A 14,460-nucleotide genomic window follows, 5' to 3' on the forward strand; every position below is an offset into this window, starting at 1 on the left:
TCAGTGAATCACACTGAGTTATTAGGACTGGTGACCAAACATTTCACCAAAGTTTTAAGAAATATCATGAGGGATGGATTTCGGGAAGGAATTCCAGTGTTCAGGTTCTAAGCAGCCAAAGCATTGTGAATAGGCAGAGATCCGAATTGTAGAGAGGACTGAATTAAAGAAAGTGAGGGCTTCGAGATGCTAGAGATCAGAGTCGAGAGTGTGTGCTGGAAAAGGACCACAGGTCAGGCAGCATCTGAGGAGCAGGAGAATCGACGTTTCAGGCAAAAGCCCTTCTTTTACGATTTGCCTGTTCCTCGGATGCTGCCTGACCTCCTGTGCTTTTCCAGGACTGATTTAGAGGAGAGTATAGATCTTGGAAGCTCTTAGTAAGGAGAATCTTGAATAGTCTGTCAACATGTTGCTGAGCTGAGAGCCAATGTAGTTTGACAATCATCAGTGAGTGGGGTTGGGGTGATTTTGGGCGCGGACATGGATGAGTTCCACTTTGCAGAGGAAGATAAGAGGCCAGTAAAAAGACTATTGGAATGTCTTCTATTTACTGAATCCTGTGAGTTATTTGCAGGAGTCACTGGTAGCAAGTGCCTGAGATGATAGAACTTGGTACCATCCTGTTGGTACGGTCCAACATTTTAAACAATCACAGAGATCTGTCTCTAATTTTAATAGACTACGCTCCCAACTGCAATGGATGCTGGGATAGTATGAGTTCCATTGCTGCTGTCTAACATTTTTCATTCTTCAGAGACAGAAAACATCTCAAAATCCAGCTTTTGGGTTTTGGAGACAGAGAAAGGGAAGAAAGGAGGAGATGAAAGTTGTATTAATCCCACTCTGCTGAGCCCTGAAATCCATTTGATGATGTCTTTGCTGCTGTGTTTATGCTCTGACATTAATAGATACCTCCACTCATATTCTGTGACTGGAATGGTCAAACCCAGGATTTATTCACTGTGACACTCTAAGGGAATGTTTGGTCGGGACAATAACAAATTCACATGAACATATCAACTCTGGTTTCTCTCTAGACCTGCTGAGCTTTTCCAGCAATTTCTGTTTTTGTTTCTGAAGATATTCACATGAGCATTTCTTTGAAAATATCCAAGGAAGAGTGGACTTGCATTTAATTAGCAACTTTCCCAGCCTTAGAAAGCACCAAAACAGCCAAAAGTTTATAATACACTTTTCAAATGTAGACAGTTTTGTGCTTTATGATAGATGACCGGATAATCTGTTTTTGGAGGTGGAGCAAAATATTGTTCCACGACAGTGTAGGAGTTGGGAAGTCACGTTGAGATTGTTCAGGACATTGGTGATGCCTCTTCTGAAGTATTGCGTCCAGTTCTGGTCAGGAGAAAGTGAGGACTGCAGATGCTGGAGATCAGAGCTGAAAATGTGTTGCTGGAAAAGCGCAGCAGGTCAGGCAGTATCCAAGGAGCAGGAGAATCGACGTTTCGGGCATAGGCCCGAAGAAGGGCCAATGCCTGAAACGTCGATTTTCCTGCTCCTTGGATGCTGCCTGACCTGCTGCGCTTTTCCAGCAACACACTTTCAGCTCCAGTTCTGGTCACCCAGTTATAGAAAGGATGTTATTAAGCTGGAGAGGGTTCAGAAAAGATTTACCAGGATGTTGCTGGGTGTGGAAGGTTTGAGTTATCAAGAAAGGCTGAATAGGTTGGGACTTTTTTCACTGGACTGTAGGAGGTTGAGAGGGCCTGGTATCATGAGAGATATAGATATGGTTAATCGTATATGTCTTTTCCCTAGGAAGGGTGGTTTCGAGACTAGGAAGCATATTTTTAAGGTGAGAAGAGAGAGATTTTAAAGACATGAGGGGCAAATCTTTTACACAGAGAGTGGTTCGTATGTGGAATGAACTTCCTGAGGAAGTGGCGGATGTGGGCACAATTACAATGTTTAAAACGCATTTGGATAAGTACATGAATAGGAACAGTTTGGAGAGATATGGGCCAGGAGCAGGCAGGTGGGATTAGTTGAGTTTGAGATTATGTTCGGCATGGACCATAGGTTCTGTTTCCGCACTGTATGACTCTCTGCTCTTCAAACAGTTCCAAGAATCTTCACCACTGACTTGAAAAGGCAGGTAGAACTTCAGTTTGTCACCAATCCTGGATCATGCGGCACTCCTCCAAATCTTTGCTTCTTTTGATTTGCTGTTGAGAAATTGGTGTCATGTACCCCAGGACAGATTTACCCCTCACTCATAGAATCCCTATAGTGCAGAAAGAGGCCACTTGACCTATTGAGTCTGTACCGACCCTCTGAAAAATATCCTAATAATTTGGACAGCTTTTTCTCACAGCCAGCTGACTGACACACGCAGAGCCAAATGTCCTCCTCCTGTAATCTGTTACTCCAATTCTGCTGTTGACTTGCTGTGCTCATTGGCTCCACCCAGTGGCAATGACTATTGATCACACTACGGTGTCAGGAGCAAAATCACAAAATCAATCAGATTTCTGTAGTATAGGATTGTTTCCTTTCCTTTTTCTGGTGACCCTGGGTTTGACTCTCATCCATATCTGCTGTTACTTATTCCTCATGGAATAACACAATAGAGAATAGGGTGGGGAGTGCATGGGGTCAATGAGCTTTATTAGTTTAACCAACTGTAACAGCCAGTGGAAAAAAATGGATGTCTGTACTTGATGGGAATCCATATAGACACACAAAGGGAGTCAGTGAGATGAGGGTGAGTAGGAAGAGGTTCCTGCAGATCATACATTTGGCTAAATTGCCTGATTCTGTGCTGTAATTCACTCCGTGCACACAAATGTTGAAGGTGTCTCAGTCAGGTTGCCCAACGCTAGATATTTTTTCTAATCTGCCCTTTCAAAGATATTATTACACACCTCTGGAGCAGGTGGGACTTGAATTCAGGCCTCTTGGTGCACAGGTGGGGACACTACCACTATGCTAGAAAAACTCCAGGTCGCTTGATGGTAACCTATAGAATTTCACACACAACCTTCTGACAAATTAAAATGAAGGTTGATTAAGGAGTACAAATTAATCTGTCTATTCACAGGGAACCTGTAAGATTAACAACTAAAAACCGGCTAATCTTGGGAGGCACCCGCTTTGAGCCAATAGCAGATATATGGGTGTAAAAGCATCTTGCTTTTCAAAATTATTTCGTCGAATCTTCAGTTCAGTCCAGCTTTTGAAATTGCTAACTAAGCAGAAACCAAACACACCTAACCAGGGTTTACTGAGTGCAGCCAATGGGATGCAGGTACTTGGAGTAAACCTGTCATTATAGTTATGCCACTCTAGGACAGGACAAAGTTCCCCACACTCACACACTGCACACTTTATCAAAGGACTTTTTTGACACGATGCAGAAGCTGCCATATTGATGAGAAATACTCTGCCGAACATTGCGGGTAAGTGCATTTTAAAGACAGAATGTAAATAAAAAACAGGATTTTTAAAAAATATGGACAGAACCCAACTGGAAGAACAGGTGCTATTTTTAACCGTCACATAGGAATGCTTTTGTGTATCATTGTCATTAACATGATTGTGTTACAGATTTGCTGAGGCTCAAAGGTTTGTGACAATAGCTCTGCTATAATTATTTTTCCTTTTCGCTTTATTTTTCTGTGTCTGCTCATCTGTGGCTCACCTCTGAGTCAGAATGTTTTCAGCTGAAGTCTCAATGCAGAGATATCAGCTCCTAATTCCAATTGATATTTCAGCGATGTAATTTGGGAATGCTGCATTCTAAGAATGTTGACTTACACTTGTGACAACCTGTCAAATGGGTATAAAAGATCTTGTTATTTGAAGAAAAGCAGAGGGGTGCCCTGAAAATTTCTCAACAGTGTTTATAGCTCAACTAACATCACTTTTCTTGAAAAAAGCATCATTAAAGCTGAGATTAAAAAAAAGTTTGATTTTTATTTTAACTTTATTCATGGGCAGTGGCTGATCATAGAGTCATAGAAATGTTCAGCACAGAAACAGACCCTTTGATCCAACTTGTCCATGCCGACCTGATATCCTAAATTAATCTAGTCCCATTTGCCAGCACCTGGCCCATATCCCTCTGAAGCCTTCCTAATCATATACCCATCCAGATGCCTTTTTAAATGTTGTAATTGTACCAGCCTCTACCACTTCCTCGGCAGATCATTCCACACACACGCCACCCTCTGTGTGAAAAAGTTGCCCCTTAGGTCCCTTTTTGTATGTTTCCCCTCTTACCCTCAAACTATGCCCTCTAGTTCTGGACTTCCCCACCCCCAGGAAAATGCCTTGTCTATTTACCCTATCCATGTCCCTCATGATATTATAAACCTCTATAAGGTCACCACTCAGCCTCCAATGCTCCAGGGAAAACAGCCCCAGCCTATTCAACGTCTCACTATAGCTCAAATCTTCCAACTCTGGCAACATCCTTGTAAATCTTTTCTGAACCTTTTCAAGTTTCACATCATCCTTCCAATAGGAAGGAGACCAGAATTGCACGTAATATTCCAAAAGTGGCCTCACTAATGTCCTGTGCAGCCGCAACATGACCTCCCAACTCCTGTACTCAATACTCTGACCGATGAACAAAATGTCGTATTCACTATCCTATCTACCTGCGACTCTACTTTCAAGGAACTATGAACCTGCACTCCGATGTCTCTTTGTTCAGCAACTTAGGACCTTACCATTAAGCGTATAAGTCCTGCCACCTGAACTGTTGCCGTTCACTTGTTGCATGCATGCTTCCAGTTCTGTTGGAAAGGGAGTTCTGGGTTTTTGACCGAGTGGCTGTGAAGGAATGGTGATGTGGTTCCACGTCAAGATGGTGTATGACTTGGAATTGGTGTTGTTCCAAATACTTGTAGCCTTTGTCCATTTATAATAGGGGTTGCAGTTTTGAAGCTGTTGTTAACAGAGCCTTGGAGAGTTGCTGTTGTGGACTTTATAAACTGGTAATGGAAGGATTTTAATTTTAATGTTCTTAATGCAATGTAAATCAAACAGGACTGCTTTATCATTGATGGTTTTGAGCTTCCTGAGTGTAGTTGGAGCGGCATTCGTTTAGATAAGTGGAGAGCATTCCATCATACTTCTGACTTTTACCTTGTGGGTGACATACTTCGGGATGTAAGGATGTGATTTACTTGCTACAGAATTCCCAGTTTCTGAGCCACTTTTGTAGCTACAGTACTTTTATGACAGGCTCTGTATATAGACGAGCATTTTCCTTTGCTTTGGGACATGAAATATTGTGTGGGAAATACGACAAAGCACACTAAGTCGTACTCTTGAGCTTTTCTTTCTGTAGAAAAACAAAGTACCAAAGATTCTAGAAACATCAAATAAAAACAGAAAGTATGGAAAATACTTTGCAGGCTTGGTCGCTTTTGTTGAGAGAGAAGAAGGGTCAACATTTCAGATCTGTGATCTTTGAAAGTTCGCTAAGCTGAAACATTAACTCTGTTTCTCTGTATATATTTCCAAGATCTTCTGTCTTTATATCTGAATATATCTGTCCCTGCATTCTCGTCCCTATGGCAACCCAGGAATGCTCTGAAATGTTATAGTCCTGAAAAAAAGCTTCAGCACAACAGATATAGGAAACTAACATGTTTATAACGAATTGGACTGACCACAAATTGGCTGAGCCATAAAGCTTTGATTTCTACTCACTTGCCGAGCAAGTAGGAAATATTGTGGATTTGATTTGATTTATTATTGTCACATGTATCGAGATACAGTGAAAAGTATTGTTCTGTGTACTACCCAGACAAATCGTACCTTACATAAGTACATCAGGGGTAGAGAGCAGAATGCAGAATATACTGTTACAGCTACAGACAAGGTGCAGAGGAAGATGAACTCTAATGTATGAAAGTGGATTGATCTCGTCCACATCCCGCATCTCCGCCCTCAGACCCCACCCCTCCAACCGTAACAAGGACAGAACGCCCCTGGTGCTCACCTTCCACCCTACAAACCTTCGCATCAACCAAATCATCCGCCGACATTTCCGCCACCTCCAAAAAGTCCCCACCACCAGGGATATATTTCCCTCCCCACCCCTTTCCGCCTTCCGCAAAGACCGTTCCCTCCGTGACTACCTGGTCAGGTCCACACCCCCCTACGACCCACCCTCCCATTCTGGTACTTTCCCCTGCCACCGCAGGAACTGTAAAACCTGCGCCCACACCTCCTCCCTCACCTCTATCCAAGGCCCTAAAGGAGCCTTCCACATCCATCAAAGTTTCACCTGCACATCCACTAATATCATTTATTGTATCCGTTGCTCCCGATGTGGTCTCCTCTACATTGGGGAGACTGGGCGCCTCCTAGCAGAGCACTTTAGGGAACATCTCCGAGACACCCACACCAATCAACCAAACCGCTCCGTGGCCCAACATTTCAACTCCCCCTCCCACTCTGCCGAGGACATGGAGGTCCTGGGCCTCCTTCACCGCCGCTCCCTCATCACCAGATGCCTGGAGGAAGAACGCCTCATCTTCCGCCTCGGAACACTTCAACCCCAGGGCATCAATGTGGACTTCAACAGCTTCCTCATTTCCCCTTCCCCCACCTCATCCTAGTTTCAAACTTCCAGCTCAGTAACTGTCTCCTTGACTTGTCCGGACTTGTCCGACCTGCCTATCTTCTTTTCCACCTATCCACTCCACCCTCTCCTCCTTGACCTATCACCTTCATCTCCTCCCCCACTCACCCATTGTACTCTATGCTACTTTCTCCCCACCCCCACCCTCCTCTAGCTTATCTCTCCACGCTTCAGGCTCACTGCCTTTATTCCTGATGAAGGGCTTTTGCCCGAAACGTCGATTTCGCTGCTCCTTGGATGCTGCCTGAACTGCTGTGCTCTTCCAGCACCACTAATCCAGTATTTGGTTTTCAGCATCTGCAGTCATTGTTTTTACCCTATCTAATAGAACATAGAACATAGAACAATACAGCACAGAACAGGCCCTTCGGCCCACGATGTTGTGCCGAACTTCTATCCTAGATTAAGCACCCATCCATGTACCTATCCAAATGCCGCTTAAAGGTCGCCAATGATTCTGACTCTACCACTCCCACGGGCAGCGCATTCCATGCCCCCACCACTCTCTGGGTAAAGAACCCACCCCTGACATCTCCCCTATACCTTCCACCCTTCACCTTAAATTTATGCCCCCTTGTAACACTCTGTTGTACCCGGGGAAAAAGTTTCTGACTGTCTACTCTATCTATTCCTCTGATCATCTTATAAACCTCTATCAAGTCACCCCTCATCCTTCGCCGTTCCAACGAGAAAAGGCCGAGAACTCTCAACCTATCCTCGTACGACCTACTCTCCATTCCAGGCAACATCCTGGTAAATCTTCTCTGCACCCTCTCCGAAGCTTCCACATCTTTCCTAAAGTGAGGCGACCAGAACTGCACACAGTACTCCAACTGTGGCCTAACCAAAGTCCTGTACAGCTGCAACATCACTTCACGACTCTTGAATTCAATCCCTCTGCTAATGAACGATAATACTCCATAGGCCTTCTTACAAACTCTATCCACCTGAGTGGCAACCTTCAAAGATCTATGTACATAGACCCCAAGATCCCTCTGTTCCTCCACCTGACCAAGAACCCTACCATTAACCCTGTATTCCGCATTCTTATTTGTTCTTCCAAAATGGACAACCTCACACTCGGCAGGGTTGAACTCCATCTGCCACTCCTCAGCCCAGCTCTGCATCATATCTAAGTCCCTCTGCAGCCGACAACAGCCCTCCTCACTGTCCACAACTCCACCTATCTTTGTATCATCTGCAAATTTACTGACCCACCCTTCGACTCCCTCATCTAAGTCATTAATAAAAATCATTAATAAAAATTACAAACAGAAAGGTCCGTTCAAAAGTCTGATAACAGCAGGGAAGAAGCTGTTCTCACATCAGTTGGTACATGTTTTCAAACATTTGTATATTCTGCCGAATGGAAGAGGGTAAAAAAGAGTATGACTGTGTGGGATGGCTCATTGATTATGTCGCCTGCTTTCCCAAGGCAGCGGGAAGTGTAGACGGAGTCAATGGTGCAGCATCCTGCACCCAGGCTGAACTGGAGCGGTTCATCAACTTGGCCCACAACTTGCACCCCACCCTCAAATTCACTTGGTTCATTCTGGACACCTCCCTCTCCTTGCTTGACCTCTCCATTTCTATCTCCGGTGACAGTCTCCAGACAGACATTTACTATAAACCCACAGACTCTCGCAACTACCTGGACCTCCTCCCACCCAGTATCCTGCAAGAACTGTTGTGTTGAAGCTTTTTTTCAGGACTGTAACATTTCAGAGCATTCCTGGGTTAATGAGGGGCTTTTGCCCGAAACGTCGATTTTACTACTCCTCAGATGCAGCCTGAACTGCTGTGCTCTTCCAGCACCACTAATCCAAAATCTGGTTTCCAGCATCTGCAGTCATTGTTTTTACCTAGGAACAGGATACTGATTAAGGATGATCAGCCATGATCATATTGAATGGTGGTGCAGGCTCGAAGGGCAGTATGGCCTACTCCTGCATCTATTGTCTATTGTCTATTGTCTATTCATCTGGTTCTCCCGATTCCTCCGCCTCTGTCGCATCTACTCATACAAGGAGATGTTCCACTTCCAAACATCCCAAACATCCCAGATGTCCACCTATGTTGAACAATGTGCTTTTCCCCTCTCTGTCATCCAGACAGTCCTCCACTGCATCACCTCCATTCCCTGTTCCAATGCACTAAACCTTCCCCCGAACGCAATAAAGACAGAGTTCTCCTTGTCCTCACCTACCACCCCACCAGTCTCCATCATCGTTAAACACACTTGCCAACTCCAACTAGACCCCACCACCAAGAACATCTTCCCCTCCCCACCACTCTCTACCCTCCCTAAGGACCATTCCCTTCCCCAATCCTTGGTTCGCACCATTCACCCCGCCAACCCCCCAAACTTCCCAAATACCTTCCCCTGCAGTCATAAACGATGTTAAACCTGCCAGTACACCACACCCGCCACCTCCATCCAGAGCCCCAAACAGTCTTTCCAGGTGAGACAGAGGTTCACCTGCCTCTTCTCCAGCCTAGTTTACTGCATCAGGTGTTCCCTACAACGAGGAGACCAAACATAAACTCAGACTGTTTCGCCGAGCATCTCAGCTGAGCCCGCAGGGGCCAACCTGACCTCCCAATCACCGCCCATTTTAATTGCCCTTCCCACCCCATTTTGACATGACCATCCTTGGCCCCCTCCATTGCCTCAGTGAGTCTGACCACAAATTGGAGGAATAACACCCCATCTTCCGCCTGGGCAGCCTACAACCCGAAGGACTCAACATTGAATTCTCCAATTTCAAATAACCCCCCCCCTTCCTATCCCCTGGCACCCTTCCCAGCCCCTCCCCTTCCCTTCCATAACTCTGATCGACTTTCCTTCCAGCTACCAACCGGATTCATTCCTCCCATCAACCAAACATGTCATACCCTCCACCAGTGTTCACATATCTCTACCTCAACACCCCACTCCTCCCTCCCTCCCCCCAACCCTCTTTATCTGCAGCTCCACTTACACCCACCCCCAGTCCTGAAGAAGGTTTCCACCTGCAATGTTGACTTCTCCACCTCCTGATGCTGCCTGGCTCCCTGTGTTCTTCCAGCCTCCTGCTTGTCTTCAATGGAGTTTTCATGTTCTCATCCCCACTCAGCTCCCTGACATCTTAACTAAAATCAAATAAAGACACACTTAGATTTATGTGCAGTGCAAAATATCTCTTGAATGGGCTGGTCATTATCCCAGAGTTCTCTATTCTTTTTCTTTCCACTCCTCTTTCTTATACACAAGCCGCCACACCATCACAGCCCTCAGCCCTTGAGATTCCCTTACCTCCTGTTTGCCCCTCAGTCCAGCTCTCTGCAGCCAGTGGAAGGCTGAGGTAGCCGAATGTGAGGGTAACATCACTAAAGTCAGAGGTTCCTTGCAAAACTCCAAACACAACACTGGAATCCACGTTCTAACCTCGGCATGTTTCCCCCTGTGAATCGCGGATGAGGGGCACGGTTTAAGTCATGGGGCTCCCACTTAAAACAGAGATAGAGAAGATGTTTCTTCTTTCATAGCTTTCTCATCTTTGGCACTCTCTTCCTCAGCCAGCAGTGGCAGCTGAATCTTTGAATTTATTCAGGACTGTGGTAGACAAATTTGGGCAGCACGGTGGCTCAGTGGTTAGCACTGCTGCCTCACAGTGCCAGGGACCCAGGTTCGATTCCACCCGCGGGCAACTGCCTGTGTGGAGTTTGCACATTCTCGCCATGACTGCTTGGGTTTCCTTTGGGTGTTCCAGTTTTCTCCCGCTGTCCAGAGGTGAGCCGGTTAGGTGGATTAGCTGTGGGAGATTGGGTGGGAACCTCTTCAGAGGGTCAGTGCAGACTCAATGGGCTGAATGGCCTTTTCCCCCACCCTAGGGATTCTATGGTTCTGTGAGATGACAAGAAACTTGGTCAATGAAGTAGATTTAAGCATATTGGTTTAAAGGAGGGAAAGTTGAGGGAAACTATTCCTTTGAATCCAGGTAACTGATGGGAAAGCTGAAGTGAGGAACATTGGGAATTCACGAGGGAGGGGGGTATCCCAGAGGATCAGAAAACTGGAGGCAACCTAGAAATCGAGAGGAGAGAGGCTGTGAAGGATGCAAACATGAGAAAAGGGATTTTATGGTAAACACGAATTTCTGAAAGTGTTTAATATAATTTGGGAATGAAACGGTTAATATCTACGCTGATAAACACTGGAGTGACACACCTAAAATGCTAAGTCATTGGATGTGACAGCTCTATTGAAAATCAACAGAAAATTCACACCATACTGAGACTGACAATTCCTTCAAGTCAATTGTGTTTGTTTAAAATGCATATCTAATTAAGTACTTTTGTGTGTGTTTTTCTTTTGTCATGTACAGAAACACTACTTCAGCCTTTCGGAATCCGATCTGCGAGGCGGGGGGAGTATTTTGAGTGGGTTTGGTGGTTTGGGTGGCCAGAAGCTCAAAGAGAGAAGTGCCAACTTCCTGGGCTCCTTAACCTCCTTGCCCAGTGCCATCGCATCAAGGCTGACCCGAGCTTCCCAGGAGGAACTGGGACAATCTGAGGTCAGCAAAAGACCAGGAGGGCATCCACGTAGTCAGGGTGGAGAGAGTGCAAAGGAGACTAGGCAGTGTCAGAACCGAGTTTCGGAAACTGAAAGGCTGAAGTCACGCCCTGGAAACAATCAGTGTCCCAATATCCCCGACAGCCAACTCCAAACCAGTCCTGCAATCGTGACTGCTGCAGAACAGAAACTCCCTGACTGGGCTGAGGATATTTTAAATACCTTCCTAGACAAAGGGACGGCTGGCAGTCCCAACCCCCCACTGCCTGTGAAACCCAAGCCCCAGGAATCCACGGTCAACCCTCCTGGCGCTGTTGCCAAGTCAGTCCCTGAGCAGAGTCTGGGGGGTGGCTGTGAATTGCTGTCGGTGGAGAAACAAGCCCGGGATAAAACAGCACCCGCCAAACCTGCAAAGACTAAATACGACATTATCATCACACTGACCAAAGAGGAAGGCTGTGGGGGCAGGAAGGGGGAGCAGGATGCAGTAGGGTTAGACCAGCAGGAGACATCTGTCCCAGGGAGAGTGCGACCAAGTCAGGCCAATATGACTGAGCGACGCCTATCGGATCAGGGTAGACCTGTTCGGCAGGTTCCCTTTGCCCACACTGTGGAATGTCAGGGGAATGCGGCGGCTGCTCTGAACACACCTCTCAGAATCAGTTACTATTCCGGTCCAGGATTCAGAGTAGGAGAACTCTCGCAACATCCAAGCGAACACATCACAACTTTTCAACCCCGTCTCAGCCCGAGGGATCCAGGCTACAGCCGCTTCCTCCAGAAACCCTACAACCTTCAGACTGACAGGTGAGTGCGACACACACACACACACAGAGACAAACAGACCCACACACAAACACAACACAGTCACACACACACAAACAAACGTAGACACACAAACAACACAGACACACAAACACAAAACACACACAACACAGACACAAAGCGACACACACATACACAGAGACAAACAGACCCACACACAAACACAACAGTCACACACACACAAACAAACATAGACACACAAACAACACAGACACAAAACACACACAACACAGACACAAAGCGACACACACAACACAGACACAAAACACACACACAACACAAACACAAAGCGACACACACACACAGACAAACAGACCCACACACAAACACAACACAGTCACACACACACAAACAAACGTAGACACACAAACAACACAGACACACAAACACAAAACACACACAACACAGACACAAAGCGACACACACACACAGAGACAAACAGACCCACACACAAACACAACACAGTCACACACACACAAACAAACATAGACACACAAACAACACAGACACACAAACACAAAACACACACAACACAGACACAAAACGACACACAACACAGACAGGAACACGCGCACACAACTGAGACTCACACACAGACAAAAAAACACACACAGGCACAAACACGCACACAAACACCCAAACACACATACACACTCCCGATTCAACCGGAAACAATAATCCTAGTTTTAGGAAATATTTTATTTAGTATTTTTACTCCTGTAAATGTTTGACATTCTACCTCTGTCAGCTTTTGTTACAAGCCAAAGGTTTGTACTAATGATATGACCATCGCTGTGATCTGTCACTTTGATCATTTATGACTGGAGTATTTTCAGGTTTAGGGACTGAGGAAGTGTCAGTGCTGTGATAATAATAAACTGACAGCAACATACAAGCCAAGAAAAGCAAATACTGCAGATACTGAGAAATACACCTCTGCACTGTCAGATGGAGAAAACCAGCGTCCAACTTGGAAAAGAATGTGCTGGTCATACAGGAGCACTGCTCTGACATAGACAAAACAAGTTGGACCAGTCGACTTCGTTTGCAGTGTTTTACTGGTTTTTCCTTCAGGGGCAGCTGCCAGAGAATCTTGAAACAAAAGCAGAAACTTCTGGAGAAATTCAGCAGGTCTGGCAGCCGGCAGCCTCTGCTTTCCCTGCACAGACCTGCTGAGTTCCTCCAGCTATTTGGTTTTCTGACAGATCTTTGTTCTATTTTGTGTCAGTGTCAGTTAGTTTGAGTGGTTATCGCCTGTCAGGAGCTGAGGGTCACTGCGTGAGGCAAAGGAGAGACGGAGGGTCTGAGGATCTGTGCACAAAATAGCTGAGGGGCTGTTGAATGTGAAGCTGTTTGGTACTTTCAATTAAAGTTGTCGAGTTTAATTTCATACAGCAGTTTACACACACAGTCACTTTAGTTCCATAGAGTCATAGAGATGTACAGCAGGAAACAGAACCTTCGGTCCAACCCGTCCATGCTGACCAGATATCCCAACCCAATCTAGTCCCACCTGCCAGCACCCGGCCCATATCCCTCCAAACCCTTCCTGTTCATATACCCATCCAAATGCCTCTTAAATGTTGCAATTGTACCAGCCTCCACCACTTCCTCTGGCAGCTCATTCCATACACGTACCACCCTTGTGTGAAAAAGTTGCCCCTTAGGTCTCTTTTATATCTTTCCTCTCTCACCCTAAACCTATGCCCTCTCGTTCTGGACTCCCCGACCCCAGGGAAAAGACTTTGAGAAAGTGAGGACTGCAGAGGCTGGAGATCAGAGCTGAAAAATGTGTTGCTGGAAAAGCGCAGCAGGTCAGGCAGCATCCAAGGAGCAGAAGAATCGACATTTCGGGCATGAGCCCTTCTTCAGGAATGAGGAAGGTGTGCCAAGCAGGGTAAGATAAAAGGTAGGGAGGAGGGACTTAGGGGAGGGGCGTTGGGAATGTGATAGGTGGAAGGAGGTTAAGGTGAGGGTGACAGGCTGGAGAGGGGTTGGGGGCGGAGAAGTAAGACCTTCAGGGCAGAGGAGATGACCTCTCTGCCCCACCCCCAAGTCCCTCCTCCCTACCTTTTATCTTAGCCTGCTTGGCACACCCTCCTCATTCCTGAAGAAGGGCTTATGCCCGAAACATCGATTCTCCTGCCCCTTGGATGCTGCCTGACCTGCTGCGCTTTTCCAGCAACACATTTTTCAACCAGGAAAAGACTTTGCCTGTTTATCCTATCCATGCCCCCTCATAATTTTGTAAACCTCTATAAGGTCACCCCTCAGCCTCCGACACTCCAGGGAAAACAGCCCCAGCCTATTCAGCCTCTCCCTGTAGCTCAAATCCTCCAACCCTAGCAATATCCATGTAAATCTTTTCTGAACCCTTTCAAGTTTCACAACATCTCAGTTTAGGACTTTTTTTAAAATAAAAAGAGTCGTTTTGAGGCATAGTGTTTGTATTCTGAAGCTCTTT

At 46.0% G+C, this 14,460-nt stretch overlaps 1 protein-coding gene across 1 annotated transcript in view; it reads left to right on the top strand.

Moving 5' to 3' along the window:
• Positions 1-3,307: 3,307 nt before the first annotated feature.
• LOC140453501 (beta/gamma crystallin domain-containing protein 2-like) overlaps positions 3,308-14,460 on the top strand; it is a 68,663-nt gene continuing 57,510 nt past the window's right edge. The window contains exons 1-2 of the mRNA XM_072548237.1: positions 3,308-3,416; positions 10,984-11,978. Coding sequence (XP_072404338.1) covers positions 11,719-11,978 — 260 coding nt within the window. The 5' untranslated portion in view covers positions 3,308-3,416; positions 10,984-11,718. The remainder of the gene's footprint in view (positions 3,417-10,983; positions 11,979-14,460) is intronic.

The sequence above is a fragment of the Chiloscyllium punctatum genome, chromosome 27 (assembly GCF_047496795.1).
Source record: "Chiloscyllium punctatum isolate Juve2018m chromosome 27, sChiPun1.3, whole genome shotgun sequence".
Taxonomy (NCBI): Eukaryota; Metazoa; Chordata; class Chondrichthyes; order Orectolobiformes; family Hemiscylliidae; genus Chiloscyllium; species Chiloscyllium punctatum.